This window comes from Haliotis rubra, unplaced genomic scaffold (genome assembly GCF_003918875.1).
Source record: "Haliotis rubra isolate DU_JTF1 unplaced genomic scaffold, ASM391887v1 Scf82, whole genome shotgun sequence".
Classification (NCBI taxonomy): Eukaryota; Metazoa; Mollusca; class Gastropoda; order Lepetellida; family Haliotidae; genus Haliotis; species Haliotis rubra.
Window position 1 is genome coordinate 2,063,556 of NW_025767546.1, and position 16,930 is coordinate 2,080,485.

The 16,930-nt window shown below is 42.0% G+C and overlaps 1 protein-coding gene across 1 annotated transcript in view; it reads right to left on the reverse strand.

The window, feature by feature from the left end:
• Nucleotides 1–933: 933 nt before the first annotated feature.
• The window catches only part of LOC124261987 (DNA-binding protein RFX6-like), an 84,074-nt gene continuing 68,077 nt past the window's right edge, over nucleotides 934–16,930 (reverse strand). Inside the window, 8 exon segments of the mRNA XM_046696368.1 lie at nucleotides 934–4,689; nucleotides 5,944–6,147; nucleotides 6,733–6,933; nucleotides 6,936–7,067; nucleotides 7,595–7,736; nucleotides 8,452–8,645; nucleotides 10,104–10,223; nucleotides 10,550–10,667. Coding sequence (XP_046552324.1) covers nucleotides 4,535–4,689; nucleotides 5,944–6,147; nucleotides 6,733–6,933; nucleotides 6,936–7,067; nucleotides 7,595–7,736; nucleotides 8,452–8,645; nucleotides 10,104–10,223; nucleotides 10,550–10,667 — 1,266 coding nt within the window. The 3' untranslated portion in view covers nucleotides 934–4,534.

Below are 16,930 nucleotides of genomic sequence, written 5' to 3' on the forward strand. Positions count from 1 at the left end.
TGTGGTTGAGCATTTTGCTCACCTTGTAATGTTTTCAAAGATTATGCTAATTATTGTGATGCTGCTGACGGTGAGGATGAGGATCATAATGTCTGGCATTCAACGACAGCCGGACAACCCGGTGTATAACGGTATGTCAGATGGCGTATAACGGTATATCAGATGGTGTATAACGGTATATCAGATGGTGTATATCGGTATATCAGATGGTGTAACGACAGTTGTATGTTTTGTGTGATTTTTGTTTTTTTATATGTTTTTATTTTTCATACCATTTTTACAGTTTTGTGTGATAGGCATTCATTAGAAGTAAAGTGCAGTAACATTCGCTTATAACGAATGGACCGATATGACGAACTGTTGTTTTTGGTTGGCCAGTTCATTGTATGTATACTATAGTCGACATGCGTATAACGAACTACGTTTATAACGAACTGCAATAAGTGAGTTCGTTATAACCGTGGTTGACTGTTTTCCAAATTTTGCAAGGTGAGTGAGTAGGGTTTTACGCCGCTGTTAGTAATATTCCAGCAATATCACGTCGTGGGAATCGAACCCCGGCCTTCAGCGTGACGAACGAACGCTTTAACCACTAGGCTACCCCACGGCCCCAATTTTGCAGAGAAGTTGTGATTCATAAATCTTGGATACTTTGTCGAGTGGACTGTTGTTTGGATTAATCATCATAATTGGAGAATACATGTGTGCCGAAGCAGAACGAAGACACCATTTTGACTTGTTCCACACGTATATGTTTTTGGTGAGTGAACAATTGACTTGCCTTTGCGTGGATTTGTGATGGTGCAACCAGGATCACTCACCGTTTCGCGAACACCTGGGATGATCACTTTGATAGTGATTATAATACATAAACAAGTGCCCGGAATCGCACAATGGGCTCAATGGCGCATTAATATTATAAAAAACAGTAAATATTTTTCGAAATTTTATTCAGGTTCAATCTGTGTATTCGTATATAGGTTAATCAGACATTTCAGTGACCTCCAACATCTATGTCAACGACGACCGTTCTGACACAGAAACACAACAAAACAGTACTGCAATACAGATAATTATCCGCTGCCCTTTACATTCTGTGTATAACACCTGATGGCAATAGACACATTTATACAGAACAAGAAATAAAACAAAAATAACAGAGTTAAATAGGCACATTTTACGTGAAAATTGATATTTCCAACATTCTATTTCAGACACAATAGCAGCACTCAGTATTAGTAGCATGACTGGAAAATAACATTAAAACATTACGTTTGTAATTATTTTACGATTGTCATTTTTTATCACAATTCGTGGTAGATGAAGGAAAAAGCGAGTTATTTGGCACCGATCACAGTCTCGTGACAATCCAGAGTACAGAATCACAGTTGTGTAAGGATGAAGATGAAAATAAGAACAGGGGATATTGCTTGTTTTATTACAATTGCTGTATGTCTATTGCGATTGTTTTTATTGCAGGCGATTCTTTTGGCATGGCATTGAAATAACATAAATTTCTCAAAAATGATCATTATCACAAGCATAGTTTTTGTCGTGCATGCAGCGTGTAACGTTATATGACGAAATACTAGTTCAATATATGCCGTCTTCTACATCATGAACACAAAAGCTGTTCTGGGGAGGTAACTCTGTATGCATCAAAACTAGTCTTCTGATTGGAAATATTCGTCACCATCCGCCCCTTTCCGTAAGCTGCACGCTTGTTCCGGAACAACACGGAACAACACGAGTATGATGACCATAACCAGGACAGACCATCGGATTCTGATACGACTAACTGAAGCAACTCCTTGAAAAGTGGCGGCTTTGTCACAAATTAGAATTAAATTTGAAATTGGGATGAACTTGTGCCATTTGCAATGCAGCCATATGGTGGCACTGAAGATCAGTATTGGTTCTCACACATTGTACCCATGTGAAGAATCGAACACCGGCCTACTTTTTGCTACATATTAACCTTCTCAAAAGGTAATTGAGAAGAAAGGATTCTGGACACAGACCGAAAATATACCAGTGACACATCAAAATGGTTTTCGCTATCGCGTGGGTCATTATAAACTTATGTCAACTATTATTGTTCAGGCCGATCGGAAAAAATATATGCTAAATGTTCCGGATTTTAACATAAGAGTTATCTTTCCTTGTCGACTTTGTTCCACCATGACAGCAGTGGGACAAAAGGCGAAAGAACAATTTTGGACCGTATATTCATGAAGAGAAACAGGGAAGGAAATATAACGAAGACTACATTTGAAACCACAATGCACTTGTATGAGGGTTTGATTCCATCTTGCCCCAAAAGTACAAACTCAGTTTACCAAAATTTGATTTTGTTGCATTATTGCTTTATACCCCACGTCACGTACACAGAATAGCAAAAGAACTGTGTGTAACTAAAACAACAACTGATATAGCCATACATAAACAAATGTCACACACACTCCACGTTATACACACACGGAATCACACCGAACTCAACAACAAATCAACATTCCATGGCACAGAATAAAGGACCTAGCATCTGACCTAGGAGAACCTATGGCATGACCCAGGTCAGGGTATAGTACAGGAAAAGGCACATGGTAGCCTTAATGACAAGATGAAAACACAGTTATCTTAATATTATTTACAAAACAATAATATGTTCACGTTATGTACATTCAGATCTGATCCAACTCGGTCATAACTATGCTCAATGAAGACGCAATATTCTTTGTCTCCGGCAGTAGGCAGCCCTGTACATTGTCATCTAATATCTACTACCCAGCTCCGGATATTACGAAGCTGGTTATCGCGAATATTCTGTTAAGACGAATCCAGTCGTAATCTCCCGGAGCGCTATTAATGAATAATCAGTTCCCATTGGTATCCTTTGAATGCCGTTGACGTTATTGATCAAATCAATATCCAGCTTCGGTAATAAGGAACATTTATCAATGTGTCTGGAGTTCGTCATACCCGGAATATAATAACTCAAATTTACCACAACACATTGGAAGTAATCATTATATCTCTCCGTATAATTGTAGGAACCAACTGGTGTGCACATGTTTGTCACATGACATTGATTATGAGAATTCTGACGCCAGTTTTATTGTTTTTCTAAGGATGCTGGATTCTGATAAATTTACATTTCTATAGTTTATCTGTTTTGTAACTCAATATAGAGCTTCAACAGCTAGCGAAAATTAATGATATTCATAATTTTAAGACAGAACATAGTCTTTTCGACCTTGAAAAGGACAGTACACCCTAATTCGTATTTATTTATAAATTTCATTTCAGGAACATGAGACGTTTGAACCATCTACTAAGACGTTTGAATGCTCCAATAGACGTTGTAGTTGAAACAAGCATTTCTCGTCTTGGTTATTTCAATTTCGCAAATTTTCCACAAGATTCTACAAATGGAGGTGAAGTAAAACAACGATTTAATTTAGATTATGATTTCATAATAGTTGTGAACAATCGCAGTTTTATATATATCTCCTTATCCGAATGGTTTAGGGCGTGGTATTTTTATGAGACATTTCAGCAAAGATTTAGCATTAGCACTTTAAATCTACGATCACTCCTACATATGTACATAACTATCATAAATATCATAAACAAGACATTTGGAATCAAAAGCAACTTTACATAATAAAGCAGAAAGCTAAATATATTTACATATTACACACTTCAAATTATGTTTGTTCCACAGTGTGGATGCAAATCTGTACAACTATAACGCCGGGTAAGTTAGGCATAAGCTTGCATGGACAACGCACTGCCAACACCAACAGCAGAAATTCTGCACGGTGGGGTCACGGCTAATACACAAATTCCATACAGTTCGTCTTGAAGTGTCTATGTATGCATCTTAAGGCGGTTTAGTAGTCAGTCCGATTTGTGGTAGGGTTGATTTTTATGGGTCCAGTTTTTTCAGGGGGCGAAAACCCAAACCACTCATTCTATTCCTGTTGGCTGAAAGGTTCCAGGAGCAGCACATATTCCCACCGAATCAGGTGCAGTAAAATGATACCACAAGTTCAGGAGTGATGCCAATGTTTTCAGATCTGAATGATCGATTGCTTCATGGTTCCACGAATTGCTGGTCACTGCTGACCGTCTGTGTCACACGTCTCTAACTATCAGGCACATTTATGGCTAGAAACGGCATTCATTGGCACTGGAATCACACTGGCGATACAATATTCGTTCTCTATGAACCACTGTGAACAAAGATTCCAGCTAACCGCAGTCTCCAGCATGCACTTGGGATGCAATTGCTGGTAGGTTCTTCTAGACTATCGTCCTTCAACAAATCCACTCATCGGGATAACCAATACGTAGAGACCGCTGGGTATTGAGATAATATCTACATACATTCCGGTGGGCGTTATCCATTGTCTATCCGTTATGCAGGGATGTTACAATTAAATCAGGACATCTGTATCTGGGAGAGATCATGTTCTTTCCGAACACCACGTGTCTAATGGGAAGAGTTAGAGAGCCTCCCGAACTAGGTTCACTAGAAGCAGCCCTTGTTTGCCTCGGACATGAAAACGGTGTTGATGGAGGGGAGCGGCCCGGGGTCGCCGTAGGAGGAGGCCATGTCGTGGTCCCCGGCCATCATGCCTGACATGCTCAGGAAGTCCTCCCCCAGCTGGTGGACTGGCTGGTGAACTGGAACAGGGGAGGTGGAAAGGTGAGATCGTGGAACCAAGAACTTTAGTGCCATGTAAAGAAACTAGACCAACGGTGATGCGACTAAACAATTGAGTTGGTAAAACAATCGACAGCTGACAAGTAATGACAATAATCCATCGAACCTTGACGATATGAAACAACTGTTCTGATATATTTTGAAGAAATGATGAATAAGGGAAATTACCCGGCGAACCTTGACGATATTAAACAAATAAGGTAGTATATCAATGAACAAGTTTCTGATACGTAAAGGAAATTATCCCCCCAAAAGAGGTTGACCATATGAAACGACTGTGCTGATACATAAATGAACTGATAAAAATAGAAAATTATCAAACTAAACCTGATGATATCAAACAAATGTACTGATATATTAATGAACAGTTGATACTGAAGGAATTTATTCAACTAGCCTTGGCGATATTCAAGCAATGAGCGTATATACCAATGAACAACAATACTGATAAATATAGCAAATAATCCAACGAACCTTGATGACGTCAAACAAATGAACTGATACATCAATGTACAGTTGATAGGTAAAGCGAATTATCCAACGAACATTGACGATATTAAACAGCAGTGATGATATATTAATGAACAGTTGATAGGTAAAGCGAATTATCCAACGAACATTGACGATATTAAACAGCAGTGATGATATTAATGAACAGTTGATAGGTAAAGCGAATTATCCAACGAACATTGACGATATTAAACAGCAGTGATGATATATTAATGAACAGTTGATAAGTAAAGGGAATTATCCAACAAATATTGACGATATTAAACAACTGTGCTGATGTACCAATGAAACGTAGATAATTGATAGAAATTATCCGGCGAACATTGACAATATTAAACAACTGTGCTATCATATTAATGAACAGTTGATAAGCCGAGGGAATTATCCACAGAACCTTGACTATATTAAACAAATGAACTGATATATCAATGAACTGTTGATTATAATAGGACATTTCCCAAAGAACTTTAGCGAAATTAAACAAATGAACTGATATATCAATGAACAATTGATACAAAGAAGGAAATGAATACGCGATGCCTACTAAGAAAAGGAAATTACCCAATATAAACCTTCATGATATTTAACAACTGTGCTGATATATCAATGAACTGTTGATAAGTAAAGGAATTAAACCAACGAACTAAAGTATTTATAAGAATGTTTGTATCTACTCCTGAAATATGCGAGTATGTACTCCTCACCTGCGTGAGGTGGGGTGTGGCATGTTGCTGGGCTCCCGTTTCCATACATAGAAGTCGGGTCCTTTGATCTGTGATTTCGTTCCAGGATGTAAGGCGGTGCATCTCCGATATCTGCTGGGTAATGATTGGGCGTGGGCCTCTGTTGGATCACCGATACGTGTTCTACAAGCTTGGGCTGAGGGTAGGAAGGACCCCCGGAAAAATCTGAAAGGAATATATATTGTGTTTTAAAAGAAAGAAATATTGTGAGAGAAAAAAAAGCGATAAAACAAAATATATTAACCCCTGACACAAAAATAACATAAATATCAAATGTTATCTCGTGAATAAATCGCATATATCAGTATTTTGGAACAAATCTTTGTGGGTGAGTGAGGGAGTTTCTTAGGGAGGGAGTTTACTTAGAGTAAAATATCATCTATATCAGAGTGTCAGTTCAATGTGTGAGAAACACCCAAAGTGACGCAGATCGTAGTTGTAAAATAAACACTATGGTGCTTAATGAAACAAGGATGACAATCGATCACGACCAACATATCCTAACACAGCTAAGGGACATAACTCTGCAAAACGAAGAGCATCAGCCGGGTCCCGTGTCCTGGATCAGGGCGCTAAAAACATTGACGATGGCAGGTTTTCAGATATGGAAACGATACAAAATGCCGGAAGCCGTATGCCAGAGAACCGTTTAAACTACCAGTGCAAAAGTTAACGAAAATTATATTCAATTCAATTGTCGAAATATACATACATATGCATGAAGAAAACATCAACGGCGTTATTTCTTACCTTGGTTCTGGTAACCGCCCGGGTTGTTGAAAGCGGAAGTACTTTGTACAACATTAAATGCACTTCCGCTTCCGGTTGAACTGTTATTATGAGACGAGTAGTTTGATTGGCTCACTGGTGGGTATCCCGTCATGCCAGAAGGTGGGTAGTAGGCATCCACGGGGAACTGCTGCTCGGGGTAGCTGTACGGCTCCATGTCGTTCTTCAAATTGTAGGGACTGGAGCTGTAGGGCAGGGAGTTGGGGGGACCCCTGAACGCTGAACTGTAGGATCCTGGGGGTAAGTCACCGAACCCATGTATGGTGCATTGCCGGGGCCATAATCACCGTGCTGAGCTGCTTACGATAAAAATAGACATTACAGTAAAGTGGGGGACTTCGTCTTAAGTTGTAAGCTTTTAAACTCAAAATTCTGTCATCTATTCCATAAGTATCCAAGATTTACACAGACCATTTAATAACTTATTTGGATTACAGTTATACTGTCAATATTCCTTTCCGCCGCGACGGGGTAAATTTCAGTATTGAATGAAACTTCAAAGTATGCCAATATCAGCAAATCCTTTTTTTGTTATTTCTGAATAAATGGATTTGAAAAATACCAATCACACGCTGATGGAGCAAATGTGTCTTTGTAATGTTTTCTCCGCCGAGCAAAACAATCTTCGAGTATAATCCGAGTCGATTCTGCACAATGCAGTGATCGATATTGGTAGCAACGATCTCTCCCGTCGGGGTACGATGAATCAAATTACCGAGTGAGACCCTTGATCCATTCAGGCGGCTCTTACCATAAGCATAGGTTTCTGGGCACCTGTAAGCTGACCAAGAATCAAGTGGAACAAACATAAGTGATGGGTTACCTAGGTATGCGTATGACGGCCCACTCTGCGACGTTGGGTTGTAGCCCATGTTGTTCTGGTTGATGACAGAACTGCGGATGGGGTTGACCACGATGGGGGAGATAGGTGGCGTTAACATCTGGTTGTTGCCGGCAGAGGCAGTCTACAAGAAGAAGAACGTGAGAGAAGAAGAGTTTCGATGAAGAGGCTCCGTATTAGTGTCGACTGAGTGAGTATGGATTTATGCCGTTTAAGTAATTTTCCAGCAATATCACGACGGGGGACATCTGAAAATGTCTTTACATATTTTACCCATGAGCGGATAAGAGCATGGATAAGAGCATGGATAAGAGCATGGAAGTTTAGTGTACCAGTGGGTTACCCTACCGCCCTTTACACACAAGATTGGACATCATAGAACAACATGGCATGCAGTCTTGACACAGTTTCGTCCCCCATTAACGTCTAAACATTTCCTGTTTAATATCTTGCAAAAGCTCTCCGAGTAGTCCATTAGGCGGGGTGTCCGATTTACTCGGTTCCGGATTGAAAAGGTTTAAGAGTATCTTCACGAATATTTAAGGAATATTTACGTTTACAACCAGGCTAATTCACACCATAAGTACACATTTACCATTGATGTAAGAAGCTGTTTTGTTATCATATTTGCAGCTGTTATCAATTAACTGACGATAGATCTGTTTGATTGTCATTTTAGAAGTTGGTGAGCAATAACAAAGTAAGATAATGTATGGATAACAACTGACGATAGGATTTCAATGTGCAAATGACGCATTTTGCTGTCAATTAGCTAAACAAATCAAATCAAATGCATTCACGCAGGTATGTCAGAATATAAAGGCAAGCTCTACACTTACCATGGAGGTGAGAGAACTAAGATGAGGCGAGATTGGGTAGGGGTCACGGCCGTGCATTCCGTTGTAATGTCCATCAGGGTCAAGGTAATTCTCGCGCTTCACACTTCCGGGTCTCGAAGGGTTGTTCCTGTTTGGATTGGCAACAAAACACGTGCTTGGTCCTTGCGCAAGAATAGGTTTCGTGCCTTGGTCATCTGAAATGTCATTGAACATATCGGTATAACTCCACTTAGTATTTGGCACATTGTAGATATATTTTAGATGGTGTATTATTTTCCTTATCAGATACGTTATAAGCGACACTGATGTTTTTTCAATGACCGCAAGCTGGGAAGATTCTACCAAGCGTCATGAGCGAGTAGACCTGCCCATCTACATGTGCGAGTCCACCTGCCAAGGTTCATGGGAGAGCCCACCTGTCTGGCATCAAGAACGAATGCACATGCGCTACACGTAGGTGTCCACTACCCAGGTTCAGGTAAGCGTCCACTACCTGGCTCCGATGAAGAGTCCACCTACGCTACATATAAGCGTCCACTACCCAGCTTCACGTACATGTCCACTACCCAGCTTCACGTACATGTCCACTACCTAGCTGGTGTGGACAACATGGCTCCACGTATATATTCGCTACCCAGCTGCATGAAAGCCTCCACCCACCCAACTTTATGTAAGTGTCCACTACCTGTCTTCATGTAAGCATGCATCTACCCTGCTTTATGTAAGTGTCCACTACCTGGCTTTATGTAAGTGACCACTACCCAGCTTTATGTAAGTGTGCACTACCCAGCTTTATGTAAGTGTGCACTATCCACCGTGCTTCATGTAAGCGTGTCCACTAGCATGTAAGCGTGCACCTACCCAGCTTTATGTAAGTGTCCACTACCCAGCTACCTGTCTACCCAGCTTCATGTATGCACCTACCCAGCTTTATGCAGTGTGCACCCTGCTTCATGTAAGCGTGATCTACCCTGCTTTATGTAAGCGTGAACCTACCCAGCTTTATGTAAGTGTCCACTACCTGTCTTCATGTAAGCGTGCACCTACCCTGCTTTATGTAAGTGTCCACTACCTGTCTTCATATAAGCGTTCACCTACCCAGCTTTATGTAAGTGTCCACTACCTGTCTTCATGTAAGCGTGCCCCAACCCAGCTTTATGTAAGTGTCCACTACCCATCTTTATGTAAGTGTGCACTATCCACTTTCATGTAAGCGTGCACCTACCCAGCTTTATGTAAGTGTCCACTACCCTGCTTCATGTAAGCGTGCACCTACCCAGCTTCATGTAAGCGTGCACCTACCCTGCTTCATGTAAGCGTGCACCTACCAAGCTTCATGTAAGCGTGCACCTACCTAGCTTCATGTAAGCGTTCACCTACCCTGCTTCATGTAAGCGTGCACCTACCCTGCTTCATGTAAGCGTGCACCTACCAAGCTTCATGTAAGCGTTCACCATCCCAACTTTATGTGACTGTCCACTACCCTGCTTCATGTAAGCGTGCACCTACCGAGCTTCATGTAAGCGTGCACCTACCTGGCTTCATGTAAGCGTGCACCTACCCAGCTTCATGTAAGCGTGCACCTACCCACCGGCTGCTTCATGCTTCATGTAAGCGTGCACCTACCCAGCTTCATGTAAGCGTGCACCTACCTGGCTTCATGTGTTTGTCCAGCAGTGTCTGAAGCTCCGCCTCCTTCTCGTTGTGGAGCTGGGACTCCACGGCCAGGAGGACGTACTCATCCAGCAGCATCCGGATCAGGTGGAAGGAGCCTGTCATGACGTATAGGATTACATGTGACGTCACAAGTGTTGGCAGTGTTTTGATTGCGTCCAGCTTGTACGCTCTCGACTCTAATACTAAGACTAGGGGATACGACAGTCTTAACGATATATATTTAATAGTCTTAAGAATAGTTAACTTAGATGTAATGTGTGTAATAATTTGACGTAACCTACATGTCAATCACGTGACGACTGCGGACATTTACTGTTAGGGACTTCTCCAGACAACTTTAGATTGTACTCCCGTAAACCAAAGATTCCTGGAGCAAGATGGCTAAACTTAACATGAACAGTGCCTGACATTGTGTCCTTACCGAAACTTTGAGCGTTGTTTAATGTCAAATTGTGCATGACTCTTGCTCCAAAGAAAGACCACTTCAAGAGAAATTCTTGAGCTCGTTTCTTAAAGGATCGCCCATTTTGTTTACTCGGCTGAAATGAAACAAATGTCTTATTTGAACACAAAATGGTAGTCGCAAGTAAGAGATGACGCTACCCAAAAATACATGATCACATAGTTTTACTGACTGTGTGGGGCATTTTGTGATTACGTCACTGGCAGCAACATGAAACTGATGTCTTTGCTGTTTGGAAAATGTAAACCAATCAGCGATCACCAGAATGACACTTCTGGGATACCCACTGTGAGTATTGGACAGCAGGCACAAGGGGTACCCAGCTGTGAGTATCAGACAACAGTCACAAGGTGTGGTTTACCTGGGTACCCAGCTGTGAGTATCAGACAACAGTCACAAGGTATGGTTTACCTGGGTACCCAGCTGTGAGTATCAGACAACAGTCACAAGGTGTGGTTTATCTGGGTACCCAGCTGTGAGTATCGGACAACAGTCACAAGGTGTGGTTTATCTGGGTACCCAGCTGTGAGTATCAGACAACAGTCACAAGGTGTGGTTTATCTGGGTACCCAGCTGTGAGTATCAGACAACAGTCACAAGGTGTGGTTTATCTGGGTACCCAGCTGTGAGTATCAGACAACAGTCACAAGGTGTGGTTTATCTGGGTACCCAGCTGTGAGTATCAGACAACAGTCACAAGGTGTGGTTTATCTGGGTACCCAGCTGTGAGTATCAGACAACAGTCACAAGGTGGTTTATCTGGGTACCCAGCTGTGAGTATCAGACAACAGTCACAAGGTGTGGTTTACCTGGGTACCCAGCTGTGAGTATCAGACAACAGTCACAAGGTGTGGTTTATCTGGGTACCCAGCTGTGAGTATCGGACAACAGTCACAAGGTGTGGTTTATCTGGGTACCCAGCTGTGAGTATCAGACAACAGTCACAAGGTGTGGTTTATCTGGGTACCCAGCTGGTTGAGTATCAGACAACAGTCACAAGGTGTGGTTTATCTGGGTACCCAGCTGTGAGTATCAGACAACAGTCACAAGGTGTGGTTTATCTGGGTACCCAGCTGTGAGTATCAGACAACAGTCACAAGGTATGGTTTACCTGGGTACCCAGCTGTGAGTATGGACGACAACAGTCACAAGGTATGTGGTTTATCTGGGTACCCAGCTGTGAGTATCAGACAACAGTCACAAGGTGTGGTTTACCTGGGTACCCAGCTGTGAGTATCAGACAACAGTCACAAGGTGTGGTTTACCTGGGTACCCAGCTGTGAGTATCAGACAACAGTCACAAGGTGTGGTTTATCTGGGTACCCAGCTGTGAGTATGACAACAGTCACAAGGTGTGGTTTATCTGGGTACCCAGCTGTGAGTATCTGTGAGACAACAGTCACAAGGTGTGGTTTACCTGGGTACCCAGCTGTGAGTATCAGTATCAGACAACAGTCACAAGGTGTGGTTTATCTGGGTACCCAAGTATCGGACAACAGTCACCAGGTGTGGTTGAGTATCAGACAACAGTCACAAGGTGTGGTTTATCTGGGTACCCAGCTGTGAGTATTTGGACAACAGTCACAAGGTGTGGTTTATCTGGGTACCCAGCTGTGAGTATCGGACAACAGTCACAAGGTGTGGTTTATCTGGGTACCCAGCTGTGAGTATCGGACAACAGTCACAAGGTGTGGTTTATCTGGGTACCCAGCTGTGAGTATCAGACAACAGTCACAAGGTGTGGTTTATCTGGGTACCCAGCTGTGAGTATCAGACAACAGTCACAAGGTGTGGTTTATCTGGGTACCCAGCTGTGAGTATCGGACAACAGTCACAAGGTGTGGTTTATCTGGGTACCCAGCTGTGAGTATCAGACAACAGTCACAAGGTGTGGTTTACCTGGGTACCCAGCTGTGAGCTGTATGGACAACAGTCACAAGGTATGGTTTATCTGGGTACCCAGCTGTGAGTATCAGACAACAGTCACAAGGTGTGGTTTATCTGGGTACCCAGCTGTGAGTATCAGACAACAGTCACAAGGTGTGGTTTATCTGGGTACCCAGCTGTGAGTATCAGACAACAGTCACAAGGTATGGTTTACCTGGGTACCCAGCTGTGAGTATCAGACAACAGTCACAAGGTATGGTTTACCTGGGTACCCAGCTGTGAGTATCAGACAACAGTCACAAGGTGTGGTTTACCTGGGTACCCAGCTGTGAGTATCAGACAACAGTCACAAGGTGTGGTTTATCTGGGTACCCAGCTGTGAGTATCAGACAACAGTCACAAGGTGTGGTTTATCTGGGTACCCAGCTGTGAGTATGGTGGACAACAGTCACAAGGTGTGGTTTATCTGGGTACCCAGCTGTGAGTATCAGACAACAGTCACAAGGTGTGGTTTATCTGGGTACCCAGCTGTGAGTATCAGACAACAGTCACAAGGTGTGGTTTATCTGGGTACCCAGCTGTGAGTATCAGACAACAGTCACAAGGTGTGGTTTATCTGGGTACCCAGCTGTGAGTATCAGACAACAGTCACAAGGTGTGGTTTATCTGGGTACCCAGCTGTGAGTATCAGACAACAGTTACAAGGTGTGGTTTATCTGGGTACCCAGCTGTGAGTATCAGACAACAGTCACAAGGTGTGGTTTATCTGGGTACCCAGCTGTGAGTATCAGACAACAGTCACAAGGTGTGGTTTATCTGGGTACCCAGCTGTGAGTATCAGACAACAGTCACAAGGTGTGGTTTATCTGGGTACCCAGCTGTGAGTATCAGACAACAGTCACAAGGTGTGGTTTATCTGGGTACCCAGCTGTGAGTATCAGACAACAGTCACAAGGTGTGGTTTATCTGGGTACCCAGCTGTGAGTATCAGACAACAGTCACAAGGTGTGGTTTATCTGGGTACCCAGCTGTGAGTATCAGACAACAGTTACAAGGTGTGGTTTATCGGGGTACCCAGCTGTGAGTATCAGACAACAGTCACAAGGTGTGGTTTATCTGGGTACCCAGCTGTGAGTATCAGACAACAGTCACAAGGTGTGGTTTAACTGGGTTTCCTTGTTGTGACTTTGTCTGGCTATGGTGCTGGTTTACCTGATGTAGACTCGACAAGAAATAGTTACTACTAACTTTAATATTTCCCAAATCTGCGGTCGGCATACAAATGTTTGAACGTAATGTACATGAAGTAAGTAAGTGAAGTGGACGTAAAATATCCGCCATGTCGACAATTCACGCTCCAAAACTCGGGCACCGTTTATGTGGACTTTACACGAACCATCAAGGACCCTCTCAAGCTTGAGGTTTTGCGTGTACAAGTGCCAGTTTTTTTTCTCATTCTCCCTGTCAGATGTACGACTCGATGGGATATAAGGGCTAAAGACGGGCGCCAGGTCCTCCTGAGACCCACTTCAAGGGATATTGGCGTGCATGCTGTTCCATAAACAGGGACGTTTATGACATTTAAATCAATATTAAACTTTTGTTTCAACCCGAACCAAGACTGAACAAGCTATATGCATTAAAGTACGCACTCTGCGGCGGTAAGGACTAAGGACTACAACGTACGTATTGGCTGTCCGTATTCGGGTTTGCGTGTCAGTTCGTTTTATGAACTGTTGAACATGACATGAAATCATGAACTATTTTGATGAATATTCACGCATTTACATGAATAATTACCATCTTAACATCTGTAATTACCATCATGAATAAGACTTTTGATATACACATTAGTGAGAGAGTGTTTAGTTTTACGCCATTTTTAGCAATATTCCAGCAATATCACAGCGGGGGACACCAGAAATGGGCTTCACACATTGTACCCATGTGGGGAATCGAACCCGGGTCTTTGGCGTGATGAGCGAACGCTTTAACCACGAGGCTACTCTACCGCCACCATATACACATTAATATAGTACATGAGTGAGTGAGTGAGTTTGGTTTTACGCCGCTTTTAGCAATATTGCAGCAATATCGCGGCGGGGGACAACAGAAATGGGCTTCACACATTTTACCCATGTGGGGAATCGAACCCGGGTCTTCGGCGTGACGATTCAAACGCTTTAACCACTAGGCTACCCCACCGCCCCAATACTGTACATGAAATGATGATGAATATCTGTTTTTAGAAATAATCTACAACCCTTGAGCATGACAAGGTATGCTATAAAGTTGAAGATAAACATGATATGAAAACGTGTATAATTATTGTACACTAATGTGTATATTATTCTATTTTCAAAAGTTGAATATGTCAGGCTTGTGTACAATATTTAAGGAGGGACATGATATGAAATTTTAAAAAGGTATTGATATCTATGCAGATTGCAGTTAAAACAATAACTAGGTACCTTCCGTGTATATTTTCTCTGTAGGTTTTGTGTTTGATTTTACCCATATTCCCGTGTATAATTTCCTTGACTTCTTTGAGAGAGGCATTTTGAAGTTGGTGTGAGGAAAAAGGGGGATATTGTTATGTGAGGTGAGGTGAGGTGAGGTAAGGTGAGGTGAGGCGAAATTGGGTTTAACGTCGCGCTGGAGAATATTTCGCTCATATGACGACGTGCATGCGTGTGTATGTGTAGATGCGGCTGCTTGTACTAGCCCAGACTAAAGCTGGTTTTATAGTGTTAGCTCACTGAGATACCATGCCGCAGTGAAGCATGAATACCCCACTCAGACACATTATACTGACTCCGAGCCGACCAGTCCTTGTTGTACCCATTAATGCCGAGCGCCAGGCAGGGACCAACAAGTACCATATTTTAACGGTATCGAACCCGCGACCTTCCGCTCTCGGATATTGTTATGGATACAGTTTGATGCAAATATGTTTATAATTTATATACCACAACTGTCTATTAATTATAATTTTTTTAAATCCAACAGACAATTTTATAATTATTACAATATACAACTAATTTTGAAGGGAAGATTGTGTTTTTAGATATGGTAAACATAATTTATTTTCAGCTTCTGAACAATGCTCTTAGTATTTTATATTCTTAAACTTAATTTACTCAAACTGCACGAAGAAAAAGATTTCTACCGACTAACCCACATTTCTGAATTTTATGAAATGTATGAAATGAAAACCACTTGAATATTATGTTGAAGTTTGTATAATGTTTCCGTGTCAGAATAATTTGAAATGCTGATGTTTCTCAGTGACGTTTCACACACCATAAGTGGTACTATTTATTCGACAGCTTATACTTCCTAAATTCCACTCTTTCCAAAGCATAATAACCCTATCCCCGATTTAACAAGATTACGCCCCTATGTCATCATATCAATAGCATCCTGATTGATGGCCGCGCAACACCAATACCCGAGTCGCGAACCTGAACATGAGTTATCACCCACACGCCATGCCGAATGACATAATCCCTTCACAACCCAGACAAATCTTTTCCAACAAACCAACTCTGCGGAATACGATATTCTTAATACACACGCGCCGTATGCTCGAACTGAGAATGTGATAGTTAAAACGTGAAAACAAGCCGGCTAAATTCGATTAATATCATGTCCTAACACTCTAGCATTTGCTTGCCGATCAGGAACACTTGAAAGAGTCTATTTGAGCCCGATTATGCTGCGGAGTTTTTACATGTACAATGACTCCCTCTATCAATATTTGACATCGGTACCGAAAATATTCAGTGGCTTTTATAACCCTCCGAATTTGTTTGGCGCGATTTAAAACTCCTGGACCATCTAAGTCCTCTCTAAAAGGGTCTAAGTTGTCCCCTTAAAGCCAAATTAGGAGGGTTGGAGTAATCCTGTAAATACTTTACTTAAAAGCTTATCCTGTTATGGGTGAGATACATATATTATCACGCGTCAGACTACGTCCTCATTGGGCCTACCTAATGGATTGGTAAGTGAGTTGTGTAGATGTTCGTTCGATAACAGTGACAGCGCTCCTTATTGTTCAAATATCACCGTTGCTTGGATTAAAGTAACAAAAACAATCCAAGTATCACTTGTGTTTGTTTAAGAGCTGTGTTATTCAATTTGGGAATAAACTAAACATATAATTACCATTTGCATTCCAGAATTCCAGAACAAAGGCTTTGACAACAAGAAATATATTAGAGACATTCGACTTGCTATTGATGTGGTTGTACGTGCAACACCAGCAGTGGGGTGGTAATCGGGATGATTGATCGGTGATTATTTGGATTAAAGAGTGTCCATGATATCGAGTCAAGATTATTAACTGTGCCTGTGATCACCCACTTTACTATCGGAACTACCGTTTGATCTTCCAATAGTGGAGGGGGTAGGGGTGGTTGTGGTTATGCTTGAGGTTGGGGTTGGGGTTGT